Source organism: Drosophila suzukii, chromosome 3 (assembly GCF_043229965.1).
Source record: "Drosophila suzukii chromosome 3, CBGP_Dsuzu_IsoJpt1.0, whole genome shotgun sequence".
In the NCBI taxonomy this organism is placed as follows: Eukaryota; Metazoa; Arthropoda; class Insecta; order Diptera; family Drosophilidae; genus Drosophila; species Drosophila suzukii.
In genome coordinates, this window is record NC_092082.1 from 72,467,336 (window position 1) to 72,482,219 (window position 14,884).

Below are 14,884 nucleotides of genomic sequence, written 5' to 3' on the forward strand. Positions count from 1 at the left end.
TGGTATTACAATACATTATAAACGGCTTAGAGTCCTGCATTTTTACCTTGAACACGAATAACCAGCAAATAAATATTTAAAATCGTTTAACACAATGTTTTTTCATGCATTTTCTATTTGATGTTCGTGCTTCTTATTTCGAGTCTGGTTATGAATAAAAAGAGAGATCTGAAATTGAATACCAGGTTCTTTCTATTTATTTTTTGATTAATTTTAAATTCTTATTTACTTTGCTTTAATTTTAAAAATTAACAGGAAGAACTGCAGAAATATAGTATTTCTTTTTAGTTTCCTGATTTGTTTAATTTTTTTAAATAATAATTTACTTTGCCATGATGGGTACCCCATTTTTAAAAACACATTTTTCTGAAGGAAAGCTTTAAGTATCTTGTATATTTCTCTTTATAAAGAGTATGGTAAAATCGATTCCCAAACAATTTCTACTTCCTTACATGCCTAAATGTCGCCCCCCATAAATTGAGAAGATGCCCATCTTGTCTCAGTGAAATGTAGTGGAAAATATTATAGAAAAACACAAATGCCCAACAAATACTTGCCACTAAGTCTCGAGTACTTCTGCTTAGCTTGTATCCCTCTTTTTTGCCGCTATCCTGATAATTGCCCTTCATTTTGTTATTAACAGCTTCACAGACACTTAATTATCGGAATAATTTATGCCAAGCAGCCGTAGTAAAGTTCTCCCACGGGCCAAGATGGTGATGCCGATGGTGATGATAATGATGATGAGGAAACCCTCCCGAGGAAGTTGAAAAGGAAATGAAAAAAATATATGTTGCAACACGAAAAGCGGGCAAAAAACTTTTGTTTAAATATTAACCAGCGGCATAAACCTCTGTCCCTTTTTGGCCATAAAAGTTGAAGTGTTTTTGCGGTTGTTGTCTTGACTGCTTGACCTGATGTCGTCGTGTTTGGCTAAGTAGTTGGCTTCCTTGTTGATTATTTGTTTTATGCTAGTTGCTTAGGGGTTCCAAACACAAAGCAAAAAAAAAATGTACTTACTCTGGCGCCGTCTGCCCGGAATTGTCTTATATATATTTATGAGTTAAATTTATATTCAAATTAGCTGGGGTTGAAAGGGCAGCGCTGGCTGCATAATTCATAATTTCGATAATGAGTTCCAGGGTAGCATAAATATAAATCTCCCCCATTTCGCACACATATAATCTACATCTTGCCGTTTTGACCCCGCGGGGAGGTGAAAGGGGACTAAAAACAATGGCAGTCCATTGTTTTTTGAGGGTCGACTCAGGCACGTAAACAAATACGGCCTGCATGTTTGCATGAGTGTATTCATTTAACCCTTGACCTCTTGCCAAACAAAAGGGAGTGAATACGGTTGGGTATGTGGAAGATTAAAACAACGCCTTGGCGCCTAATTAATATTTTTTTCGTCCATTTTTCAATTGATTCTGAGTATTTGACTTGAAAAGACCAAAACACTCAAAATTCTACCATAAATACATGCCCGACTAGTTCCATTGATTGGATATTTGTTTTTTCCGCTTGAAAAATATTTATAACAATAAAATACCTACAAATAAGTTTTAAAATAATTATGTGTACATTTTTACACCAGATTAACCTTAAATTAAAAAAAGGAAAAATACAAAAAAAACCAACGATTGAAATGCCACACTAATTCCAAGAATAGAGTACTACTTTTTTATCTCTGTATTGATATTTAAAAAAAGAAAATTTCAAGATAAAAATACTTAGTTCTAATTTGTTTTCATTATTGAAATGTTTGAAAAAATATTTCTAGATAAAAACAGAAAAAGTTATTAAAAAGAAAATAAAATAAGAAATAATAATAATCGAGGTGATACTGAATTAAACATACTCTTTACTTATAAATGTTAATAACTGGTTACAAAACTTAACTTCCTGTAAAATGTAACAGATCTTACACCATAGTGCAATATGGTTCTCTAACTAAGCAAAAACATCTTGTTATTCATTTCGTTCGAATAGTGTATTCAAAGCTTAAATCAATTCAAATAGATCTTTGTCTCTTATAGTTCCAACATAAATTTACCAAAATCGAAAAGCAAAAAGCAAGGCTTTATTGATTGAAGTCTAGCTTGTGCTGCCGGATATTGCAGTATCAATTCTCGGCAAAATTGCAGAAGGCATATACGAAACCTTTTTGCTGCTGTTGTGGCTACGTGCCTACTGGACGTAACCCAAAACCCAAAAAGCAAGTGCCGAAAGCAAACACGAATACTTTGTATATAGGGCAAAGTCCGTACATCCCTCCATTCTCAACAAAAACTAGGGGCTGAGACAAGGGAATGGCCGCAGAAACGGAATGCAAATATTTTCGCTTCATTTTGGTTGTCGTACATTCCTGGCCGTTGTTTGCCGGCACTGTTGTTGCAATTAGGAGTGTTTACACTGCCTTCCGGGCAAACACGCCCCGAAATCACTTAAAAGTTGGCATTTTGCCTTCATTATTGTTTGTAATGCTGTGCAAAAAGGCACACTTTTCCTTATTTATTTCCCAAGAAATGTGGCGGAAACTTTAAATATTTTGTTTGACACCAAATCATTTAGTTAATGAAAACTATGCAAAACTTATTTGAATATTGGGTATTTACAAACTCTATATTATTTATCAAATGACTTAGCTTTTAGTTTCTCAAGAATCATGTTTATTGGCCGGAAAAACGACTTTTGGCATTTTGCCTTAAAAAATTATACTTAATGCTCAATTAAATACAACGAAAATTTATAGTTTCTGGCACAAAATCAACCAGCCAATAATATTTTATATATACAGAAAATCATGAAATGTAGTTATTTAAATATTCTTCAAAGTTGCATAGCTTTTCATAAAATTTTAGGACCATCTGTGGTATTTCCTGATATGCAATTCCACTTGGCACAATTTGAGGTTGATCCAAATCCGTAAACTTAATCGAAATCAGTATGTTACCATTGCTTTTAAAGGCCTTGATAATTTCTTCGGGTAAAAATCCATGATTGAAAGGATTATCCAAAACTAAGCATGGATCAATTTTCAGTCGCTTGGCCTTTTTTTCGTACAGAGTATTTAAATCTTGTCCTCTTTTTAGACTGCATTTCGACTCAAAGGATTTTATTAGATTAAGGCAGTTAAGATCTGCTACCATTTCCCAGGTATTATCTTCATCGGAATAATGCAACCACTTCACCAAGTATTGAACTTGACCTTTGTAACTCCTTCGATCCAATATCTTTTCCACAATATATTCTTCGGAATCCGAAATGTCTTCATCACTATCGATATTTGAATTCATTTGAATTTTTTTCGTTCCTTTCTTTCATGACAATTTTCTAAGTTTTCTTTTTATCTTCTCAGATTTTTGACAGGAATGTCATAGCATCAAAACATTTTCTTAACTTACTATCTTTACTTCCTTTTTTAATTCTTAAGACAAGTTTTATTTTCAAGCCTTGGTCACTTCAATATTTAAGTATTTTTCCTTGCCAGAAGATTAACATAAAAATATGAATCTATTGAATATCTTGCAATAGAAAAAGTTAAGAAGTTGTCTTATTCTAAATGCCCACAGCTTAGGCAAACGGCATAAATAAAACCCCATTCAATATAAGAAAGTGAATAACATTTTTTTCCCGGAAATCTATTAGATATCCCTGGATGTTGGGTAAGTTCTTTCAAACAACAACAACAATAGCAACCGTGAGTCGCTTGGGGGAAAAACTGCGAAAAAATATCGTAAAAAATTATGCGTAAAGTTGGCGAAAAGTTTGAAATACTCGTACAACAAACTTTGTTGAGGTTGGTCTTGGGTATCACGATGTTTAATGAAGAAAATCTTCTTTTTTTAAGCATAACTTTCTGGGCCACGGAAATTGTTGATGGATCAATTGACATTCACTTAAAGAATGTGTGCATTAAATTTATATTATTAAATCATTTCATATTATTTAGAAGTTATTTGATTTGCATTTTGGCTAGCCTGATAAAAGTACCGGAAGCTGTTGCCTTAAGCTTTTGATTTTGTTTACAGAGAAAGTTATTTTTCTTAGTATTCCTAATAAACATAAGTTTATTCCTCCTGTCACACCCAGACTTTCCATTTTATTGCTTTATTTTTTGGGCTCAAGGCGCCACGTACCTGGTATTAAATCGGCAAAGTTTTATTGGCCGAAATTAAAAGCTCGATTATGCATGTTGACGTGGGCCAGGTTGGTTGGATTGAGCCGCCTGGTGGTGATGGCATTTTAGAGGCCGGGATTTACATGCGAATGCGGCAATCAAACTGTGCAGTCAGGGCTACGTGGACGGAATAAATCAGGCGGCTTACAAAAGAAGCAAGGAGTTGAAAAGTCACTGAGAATAAAAAAAAAGAAAAGTGAAGATTCCAAAAGAAGGGGGCAGTTTTCGAAAGCCATAAATGGGGGCAGGCAATTTCCGTGCGGCGAGTTGTGAAATCAGCGACAAATCGGAGGGCAGGAAGTGGAGAAGTGGAAGTGACTGCCTATGCCATCATTTCCGGCAGCCATTGATTGCGGGGGAAAGGGGGGAAAGGGGAGGGGGGAGGCTCTTGGCCTGGGTAAATTCAATGTAATTGATAAGCGAAGTGTCCTGGCTCGAAGGATCCACCCACCATATGTATATGTATCTCTATCTGTATCTGCCTATGTGTGAAAGCCCAAAGTCTTTGAGCAAACACACTGGCACACTCAATTAAGAAAACAATGGCGGCTCAGTTTGTGCGGCAATTGAGTTTTTCCTTTTGCCATCTGCTTTGGCTTTAGCCCTCTTTGTTTTCCCTTCGGCTTTTCCTCTTACCCGTTAACCTTTCTCCACTTTCTACATCTCTCTCTTCAGGCCACTAAGACGCTTAGTCTTGCCACAAGCCAGTTTTGTTATTTGACTAGTTCTACGCTATCTTTGCCTTTTAGCCAACTCTTGGTTTTTGGCCCACACTCAGAATCACAATGACACCCCCTTCATTCCTATTGCACGCTCATTAGCCGTTGTCTTCGAGCCAATTTTACTGTCACTTTTTGCCTTGGGTGTTGGCAGTGGCTCCTTTGTTCGCCATCTCCGCTTGACTTAACTCACTTTGGACTAATTTCCAGTTTTATTTGATCACCATTATAATTATTGTGTGTTTGTTTTTGACAGTGTTACGGTCATAATGGCAGAAAAGTTGGCGCGCAAGGCAAATTTGAACTAATTCGTTGGAGCGCTCATAAGTAGGCAATGGATTTTAATGATGTTTCTTTTATCTATTCTTAAGAAGTTTGAAATTTTGGGGTATTCTCTTAGACATAATAGAAAATATTTAAATAAATATTTAAAAAGTATTCCTAGATATTATTGTTGTTTCGTTTGTTTGTTTAAATCTAAAAAATCTGTTAATTTTGTTAAGTTTATTTAAATATTTTCGCATTGATTTTGATCCATTTCAATTTGTAATATGGAATTATTATTTTCAAAATTATAGTTTATTTATGGATTTTAAATTTAGATTTTTTTATAAAATTTATTTTCATTAAATACAGAATTTCCTTAAGTAAATATAACAAACATCTCATTTAGTATTTCCTACCTGGATTTAAATATTTTCAAATTAAATTATTATATGTTTTGCATTTAATTTAAAATTTTTAAATTTAATTTAAATGCAGTTATTTATTTGTACTAATATATTCTTGAAATCTTACTTAAAAAAGAAGGACCACAAATATGACTTAATATATCCTACACCCTTTTCCCCTTCCTGAATTTATGAAAAGCAATCCACAAATTTTAATTAAAACTGTACATATAAATATTGGTTTGTTTTTGCTATCTCTCAACCAGATTGCACCAATTAAAGTGCTAAGTATTTAAGGTCTTTTCCCAACTGAGTTCCATTAACACATCAGCTCACACATGCTGCACAGAAAGTTTTTCAACGCCACGAAGAATAATTCATTTATTTCAGCCACACCAATTGTACATACATATATACGTTTATATATATATTTTTTGGCATTCCCCGTTGGTCTGGCAAACTATCTTTCGGTCTTTGCATTCAGTTTTTGAGGCATTGTAAGCGATTTAAAATCCAGTGGCACAAAAATATGGCCAACTGGCAGCTGGCACATGGGAGCACTGGGGCCAAAAAGTTGTTTCGCATATAAATGATTTTGATAACGCGCCCTGACATTTTGTGACTTCATTATTCTAAAATTCAAATTATTCCAACGAACAATGGGATTCAGGAAATACAAACAGAAAAACACCGAAAGTGGGTCAGACTGTGGCTGACAATAAGTTTTATTAGCTCTTCAGACGACTGAAAAAAAAGCAGGGGTATACCATGTATAGTATGTTTTTCGATGTACAGGCATGTTACGCATACGCCACATATGTAAATCCGAAAATTTTCCACTATCTCGTCGGCACTTTTGGCCTGTCAAATAAAGAATCTTGACGAGCTGGTGAAAAATTCTGCTGTTGATAAAGGTTTTCTGGGTGGGAAAAGCCCAGAGACTTGATTAAGTAATGTAAGTCAGCCTCACGTCAAACACACAGTTTTCCCCAGTTCATTTCATCGAGCAAAGGGCCGGGTATAATTTATTACTCGAAATTTATATCATTTCTTTTGAGACAGACAATTGCCAAGACACTAATAAAATTTATTTCTTGCTTATGACTTATGAAGGGCAATATGGCGCGAAAACTTAATGAAAAATGGTTGCTCAGCAGTGCGACTGAAACGTGTTTTGAGGGGGCTCCGTTGACCCCGTGGAAACCCCCTTTTTTCTTATTTTCCGACCAAGCAGCTGTGACCAACTAATAACCCAGGGGCGTGGCTAAACGTGCTGGCAAAAACTTTTTACATAATTTTTCTCCACTCATTTCTTACTTTTTTTTCTTTTTTGGTTGTGTGTCACAAAACAGGCACTGAAATTTTTATATAGCTGATGCTCAGCTTACGGTCGAAAGCCAAAACGGAAATCCTTAGTTTCCTTATGACAACGACATCCTCTGACACACAAACCAAAAAAAAAAAAAGGGAAAAAACCAAAAACAGAGAAAAAGTTTCGCCAGCGGAAAATTTTTTATTAGATTGCGTTGCAGTCACTTAAAGCTACAGATCGCAGACTTGCCCTTGGCAAATTGTCGGCTTCCGTCGAGGGCTTTTCCACTTTTATCCGGAAATGATGGCATATTGGCCATCGATATCGGCTCTTGGGTTATTAATTGACAGGGCTCTCATTGCTTGTCTGACTGCCTTTCGCTGGATCCTTTTAAAAACCAGTCATTTATATTAATCAACTGAAAAAGTCGGATTGAAAATTTTTAACACCATCAATCAACTTTTGTGGCGGCTCCAAGGCAAACTTGCCAACTTTTGTGGCAAAACTAAACAATATACGAATATAGTGATGCTTCATCATCCCTCTGGGGTGTTGAAAATCAAAATATTTGCCAAACTCAGTTTTCGGCAAAGTTATCAATAAACACACAACATAAACTGAAAACAACCATAAATAAAAGTGTGAGTAAATTGATTTGGGCAAGATAAAACTGGAAATACTCTATACAAAAAGTTTTAAAAAATAAGTAAGTAAAAATAAAGAAATTTTAAATATATCAAGTAATTAAAAGGAAATTTTTTTAAGCATTTGTGTTAAATTTTTAATTTTTTACTAAAAGAAATATTGCTATAAACTTAACTTGCTCACCTTTGAAAGACATGTGCAAGTTCCAAATAACTTATTTAACCCCTTGAAAGGGCTTCAGGAAAATATGAAATTCCTTGTGGAAACTTTTATCAAAGACCTAAACCTCACATTGAAAACTTTGTCCCTTTCCTGCTGCCCTTCTTTTCGGTTTAAGCCCAGTGTTCTCTGGGTCTCCTAACAATTTTCGTGTATTTTACCCAAGTGTATAATGTAATTTGGTTTGACTTCAGGAACTGTGACAAGTTGCAAAATTTCACAACATCGATATAAAACTCCATCTTGATCAACGTCCGCCTTTTGTGGGCCATGTTGGCCATTTGGGCCATAAACGAAGCCATCGAGTCATATTGGCAGTCATATCTTGGGGGCCATGTGGCTCAGAATTGCCAGTAATAAAACGCATAAAAAGGATCTCTGTAAATGGGGAAATTCTGTTGCAGTTTTTATGTTTCCATCGTTCCCTGTCGCATTGCAATTTGGGGCATTGTCTTTACATCTGGGGACTTTGACTATGCGGTTCATTAGGCGTTATGGTAGTGCAGGCTGCCTTTTTATTGCCACTGTCGGCGTAAGGGCCATTAATATTAATCATAATAAGGCTGTTTAAGTTATTCAAAAAGTCATTCCCACAACTGCAAACTATGATTACCACCTATCTTGCAAGGGTCTCAGCTGGTTTGGCTCTTTTCAGTCGGATTCTTATTATCCTAATGTGATTCCCTGGGTTCAGTTCACCTGGGATACAAAAATGAGTTGGGTCAGGTCATCATAACTAAATTTACATAAGTGGGAGCCATTTAAAATGTAAAGTATTTTTGTAATTTTTGAAGGGTTTTCATTTAAAGCTTAGCTTTAAGTCTTAGTGCTTTGAGTTTTTATTTAAATTAATCTCTTAAACATTTAGTTCACCTTCCTCTACGAAATCACTTAATGCGCCTGTGAAAGGCACACCTTTTAACCCCTTCTTTAACCCCCTAAAACCATCTAACTGTAGGCGACAGAGCATGACAAGAGCGCGAAATGCGTAACAACTCGCATGGCATTTTCAAATGTCGAAAATTTTGAAAAGGTAAACCGTTTTACTAACGCTTGGCTGCACTTCTTTGGCCCACATGTTCAGACCCATTTGAAATCAACATAGAGGAGGTGCATTTAAAACTATTAATGAAATGGTTCTGTATAATTATTTCCGAAAAAAACCTTTAAAAAATACTTGGAGAAAAATTGTGAACGAAAAAAAGCTGAATGAAATGTAACCAATTAAGAACTTGCTTCTCACTTGTTTGAGAATAAAACGCTCTTGGAATCAAAACGAAAGTACTCTCAAATTCAGTTTTTCGAGAATATGCTAACTTGAAATTAGTCTCAATTTTGTTTGTGGAGAAGAAAGTAGACTCCCAATTTAAAGCATTTAATTTTGTAAACTTGAGATAAAAGCACTTTTAAGATCAAGAGTAAGTTTGCAGAATTTTTTTTTTGAGTGTACTAAAAAAAAAATTTTCAAAATAATTATGTTTTAAATTTCTTTTTGTAACAAATAACGTTTACAAATGATTATTTAGATAAAACAATGTTGTAAGAACATACATAAGCATGCTATAACATTTTATACTAAATACATTTTCTCTCTGTTTTAAAATGTTTCGGGTCACCTGGCTTAAAGAACATATGCACTTCTTAAATTCCCCACTAAATTAAAAAGTTACAAGTGTTCCAACAAGCCGCATCAATGATGGAGTAGATGAAGAATTTCTGCCCAAAAAGCTATCTTAAAATCTGCGAAAAGGAATCTGTGATGAATAATTGCTTGCCAAGGTGTAGTCTACTTGTCCATAATTCCCGAAAGTCATCACCACACTCCAGATCCCCCGGAGATCCTATAGTTTTTCGGGGTCTTTCAACGAACGACGACGATGACGACGACATACTTTGCACATGCTTGTGAATGACATTTTGGCATATTTTCGCCTTTTACATGCCCGGCCTGGTCTCGGTCCATCCTGGTCTCTTTGCTTAAAGGAAACAGCTGCCAACTGGATTTCGCATTCGCATTTTGGAGCAAATTGTGAGGGATGTGTTTGAATGGGGAATGGAATGGGGAATGCGATGGGATAGGATGGGATGGCTGTGGTTGCTGGCCGGCTTTTGGAATTGTGCGCCAGAATTCCAACTATGTGTTTGACTGGGCCCCCTTCGGGGAATCTCTTGGCCTGTCTATATGGGGATTTCCTGCTGGCTGATGAGTGGCTCTGGATATGTAGGATTCTGGCATCTGGTGGATATATCTGAGCGCCGACTTGTTTGCTGATATGCATCCCATATGCTCACACTTGCAGGTAACAATCAAAGTCATGTTGACGTTCAATTTAGCCGCTGTTGATTTGTGTCGTTGGAATTTTCTTCATTTTTCTTTTTTGTGGCCCTTTTCAGGTTTTCCCCCATCTCTCAAATTTTTTTTTTTCGGATCTGACCTCGTTCTTGGCCCTGTCCAGTTACGCAACTACTATACGTTTTTCACTTTTCTTTCTTTTTTTTTTTTTTGGTTGTTGTTATTGTGAGGGTGTTTTTCCACTTGCGCTGTTTTATCCAGCGGTAGGACAAAAAGGTACGAAAAAAATTGTTTACCCTTGATTTATGGCGCGGAATTTGTGCTTACGTGGCAATGCAGCAGCGAATCCTCTTCACCTGGTTCCAAAAGCACTTTAGCCCGTCGTCATGTCAGATCTGCTAATGCCTTGAAAAATTTGCTCACTTCCGGTTAGGAGCTCCCACTTCCTTTTTGTCTGGCTGGGATCATTTGTTTGGGCTAAGGATTTCATTTTGCTGTCCACTTGGCGTATCCCGGAGTTTTATTCATCATCTGTTTTGATGGGTTTTTTGAATCCCTTGTTGCTGTGGGATGTTTATAATTTATACTATTTTATTTCAATTATTTTCAAAGCCATATTGTTGTTTTAACCAACGTCTTAACGTTTTGTGGTACAGTGATAAAGTATTTTATGAATTTATAAGCAATTTAAATATTTTGCTGTTTTTATTCTCTTTAAATGCGAAATCTTATATATAATATTTATAGTTAGTTTATGGGCTTTAAACTTGTATTCCTTTGAAAATGTTTTTCATTAAGCCTAAAATGCTACAAGTAAATATGACTAATATTGTATTTAACATATTCTATATTGATTCAAATATTTCCCTATTCAATAAAGGCAATGTAAAAAGTTTTGTGTTTAATTTTCTATTATTGTATTTAAATAAAATAACATCTACGAAATTGTAAATTGAATATGCAGATATTTATTTTTACTATGTAATATTTTTTAACAGTGCAGTTTTATAAACCAAGTTGTGTTATTATGTTAATTATATTTGGATAACGATTTTATTGCTGATATTAGCTGAAATATTAGTCAAGTTCTAAGGTAGTTATTGGGAATTAAAGTCGAGTTAAATTTACCATCAAAACCATAATAATGTTATATTTGAAGTGGCTTACCATTCTAATGCGAGTTAAATGCAAGAAGAATACATTTCAACGAGTTTATTTATGCATTCAATGGGATTTATAGACCTCAACCGAACTGGCGATTATCATATTTCATCGTTTGGCCAAATAGCAGGCGCAAATGTTTATGGCCTGGCCAACTGGCATCATTTATCAGCTGCAAGCCAAAGCCACTTAATGGCAGCGGCTGACACGCCTTTTTGCCGACAAATCAACCCGCCGCCCACCGCTTAGAGAACCCCTGGTATTTTTCCAGCTCGGTTCCCATTTCACCATTTTCCCAGTCGGCTCAAAAGTCAAAACCACAGAGAAGAGCCGAGATTTAAGCATATAAAACAGAGCATTATTCGCAGGCGGTAACAGCTAATGCAGGATTTTAAGTGGAAGTGGAAGTGTATAAGGCGCAAATATAGTTGGAGCCTCGGGCAGAAGTGGGCTCTTCATAAATCCACGCAAAGCACATTAAAATATTTCAAAGATTCGCCTCCCCCCCCCAAAACGAAGCTATGTTAAGCGGCTGAGGCTGCATTTGAACAAAACGCTGAGCGTTGGAAAAATTGTAAAAGAAATACACAAGATAATAGAAATGCAATGCTTTGGAAAAAAAGAGGAAAATGTGGAAAATAGCAGACGCCAGCAGGGCAAAGGGAAATGGAAAACGGGAAAACACACGGAAAAATGTGTGGGAAACTGCTGAAAAGAAGCCAAGCAACTAAATTTCGTACAGATAGAGGAAAATAGTACGAATAACTTGGTTGAGAGTGCATGCGAGTTATGCACACAATGGGCTTGTTTGTAAGTGAACACAAACTAAATTGAGTCGCTGGTTTAAAAACGGGGATCTGGTTTTTTGAAAAAGGAGACTGCTATGATTAATAAATGCCTTAGAAAATTATTTACGAAATATTTTAGGAAGGGTTTTAAGAAAGTTCCTGAGTTGAAACATTATTTTCAGGTTCAATGAGTATTTTTTTTGCTTTAATATTACAAAGACCCCAATATTTTGAAAGATATTATACGATTTTCATAGTTAGAGTCCTAAAATGCTCCTTAAATACTAAAGATATAAATATGTTCTATATTAAAACAACATGAAATATTAAATAGAAATGATACAACGGTATGGAAAACATATTTTTAAAAAATTTACCTTCTATAGTAAGTTTATTCCTTAAAACAAGAATGTTAGAAAAAAGAGTCCACTTTGATTATTAGCTAAAATGACAGGGCTCAAAAATTTAAGAACTTTTTCCTATCCTAAAAAAACCAAAAAAATAAAAATTATACAATGGAAAAAGTTAACTTGCGTTATAATTACCACTCCCAAATAATTTTCCAAATTACCATGCTCATTGTTCAATAAACAACTGAGTTGGGAAAGTTGCCCTGTTTGATATATGGACTTATGTATTCCCCTACAATTTTCATTTGAAATGATTTACGCGCTTAGAAGCGCATTATTTGAATGGCGGCTGTGGCAAACAATGGCATTGTGTTTCAGCCTGTGTTCTCTGGCAAAATTGCAACACGAATAATTGACAGCATTTCTGTGGTGCAGTGGCAACTCATTAAGGCGAATATCATGTGGTTTCGGTGACGCTCTGTTCATATCAACGAAATGCCACTGTAGGCACAAAGTACTTGCATATGGAATTTCGAATCGCTTAAGTGTCAACTGCGTGGCAGTATTTTGAGTGTGATATCGTTTGTCTTTTCTGATGCCTGGCGGCCCTCACATAACATATTTTATACCCCATATAATACACCGACTAACCCAGTTTTGCAAGGAGAATCCAGCACGTATTCGACAAGTTTATGTTGAATGGCACCGTGTAAATTGGGCAAATTACAATAAATTGGCATATTCAAGTGCCTTGAGTACATGTGAATAATATGCCATAAAGTGTTTTCATTTTATGGTCCTGACATGACCAGATCCAGAATGAAGAAAAACCACAAAACCCTCTTGCAGATGGAAATGCAGATGTGGTTTTGTTCACATTAACTTAGCCACTAGCTGGTTTTGGCCCTCTGTAAGCTGGCTAATTGTGGTGAATCTGTGAAGCAGTTTAAGACCATTGTGAAATATATATCTTCTCGTTAATGATGTCCCATTTTCGGGCGATGAAACTGAAGAGCCTTAAGGCCCATATAATTAATGATCAAAAGCATTTCACAGCCATGCCATCTTCTTCTTTATAGGCATTCATATTTCTGGTTAATGAAAGAATTTATGCAAGGTTAATTAATTTTAACGAGCCCAGCGACAAGCGGCAAGGACTTTCGCTTCACGGCTGACAAACGACAGGCAATAACAGCAACAATATGAAGTAATAAAAATGCGGTGAACAAATGCTTGTATATATAGTAATTACCAAGTGGTTTTTCTTGTTTTCCCAGCGACCTTGGGCCCCAGACCGGTTAATGGGGGGTACGAAAAAATATATAAATCTAGGAAAAAGGCGGAGAGAAAACCAAACAAAATGGTCGCCAGCTGGAGTTGAAAATTTGATGTCGTAAATCACACACGTAAATTGTGACACTCGTTAATTTTAACGCTCGAATGTCGCCCTCATCCCGCATTTATATTTGAGTTTTTGCCGAGTTTGGCACCGGCTGTTCCAAGTGAATAACATTTATCACAGAGATCTGCCATAAGTATGCGATTCACATAATCTATGACAATTCCAACTTTTTTAATTGAACCAATTAAAATGGTGATAAAATATGGGAAGCCAACAAATTTTACACACTGGTAGAAAAAACGCGTAGTGAAATCAAATATATTTTTATTTGATTTTTTTTACTTCCCTGCATAGTCATACTAAATATAAAAACCTTTCATTTAAATAAAAAACATATTTAAGCCTTATGTCAAATATGTAAACATTCAAATCAAAGTGATTTTTATTTAAAAACGAGTTAGTCACATTTAAACTCAATGTTGCCATCTTGGTTTTAACTATTATAATAAGTAGTTAAATTCATAGTATATTTGATGGTTTTTTATATTTCAAGTAAATACTTTTTCAATTTGTTCGGAATATTTACTCTTCTATTTTAAATATAGAACGTTTTAAAAATTTGTATTTGACCAAATAATTGTAAATTATAAATCAAATTACATAGGTATGTATGTATATGTATTAAGTTTGTGACCCATATACACAAAATAATTTAAATTATTAGTAATTTTCAAAAGAACAATATATATAAATAAAATAAATAATAATATATAATATAATATAAAAATAAATAATAAAATAATATTTAAAGAAAAGGGTTTTAGTTACGGCTGCCCAACGACCGGCAGCCTCTTTCTATTTCCATGACAATTAACATAAGATTTGGCTTTGTAATTTACTATTAAAAGTACAAAAACATGCTTAGCCAAAGAAAAAATGTGCGTGCATTGTAAACGCTGGGCCGTAACCAAAAACTAAAACCAACGGCACAATGTGCATACTTACATACATACATTCAGACAAATTAGAGACAAATATGAACAAGCACAACGGCAAACGCAAGCGCGTCTTCTTCTTCCATGCGCATTTGTACATTGGCGGTCAAGAAAATATGTATGTGCATAAGAACATAAATATTTCTTGTGTACCGATGTTTTGACAATAAGATATGTTCTTATTATATATAAATATAATAAAATAA

General features: G+C 35.1%; 2 protein-coding genes across 2 annotated transcripts in view; one reads left to right on the top strand and one right to left on the bottom strand.

Annotated features, from left to right (window-relative positions):
* Positions 1 to 14,884, top strand: part of LOC108006990 (uncharacterized) — a 33,822-nt gene that overhangs the window by 3,711 nt on the left and 15,227 nt on the right. The window lies entirely within an intron of this gene.
* On the bottom strand, positions 2,768 to 3,318 carry HP1e (Heterochromatin Protein 1e). The gene has a single exon (XM_017070599.4). The coding sequence runs from the start codon at positions 3,297 to 3,299 to the stop codon at positions 2,805 to 2,807; it is 495 nt and encodes a 164-aa protein (XP_016926088.4). The 5' UTR covers positions 3,300 to 3,318; the 3' UTR covers positions 2,768 to 2,804.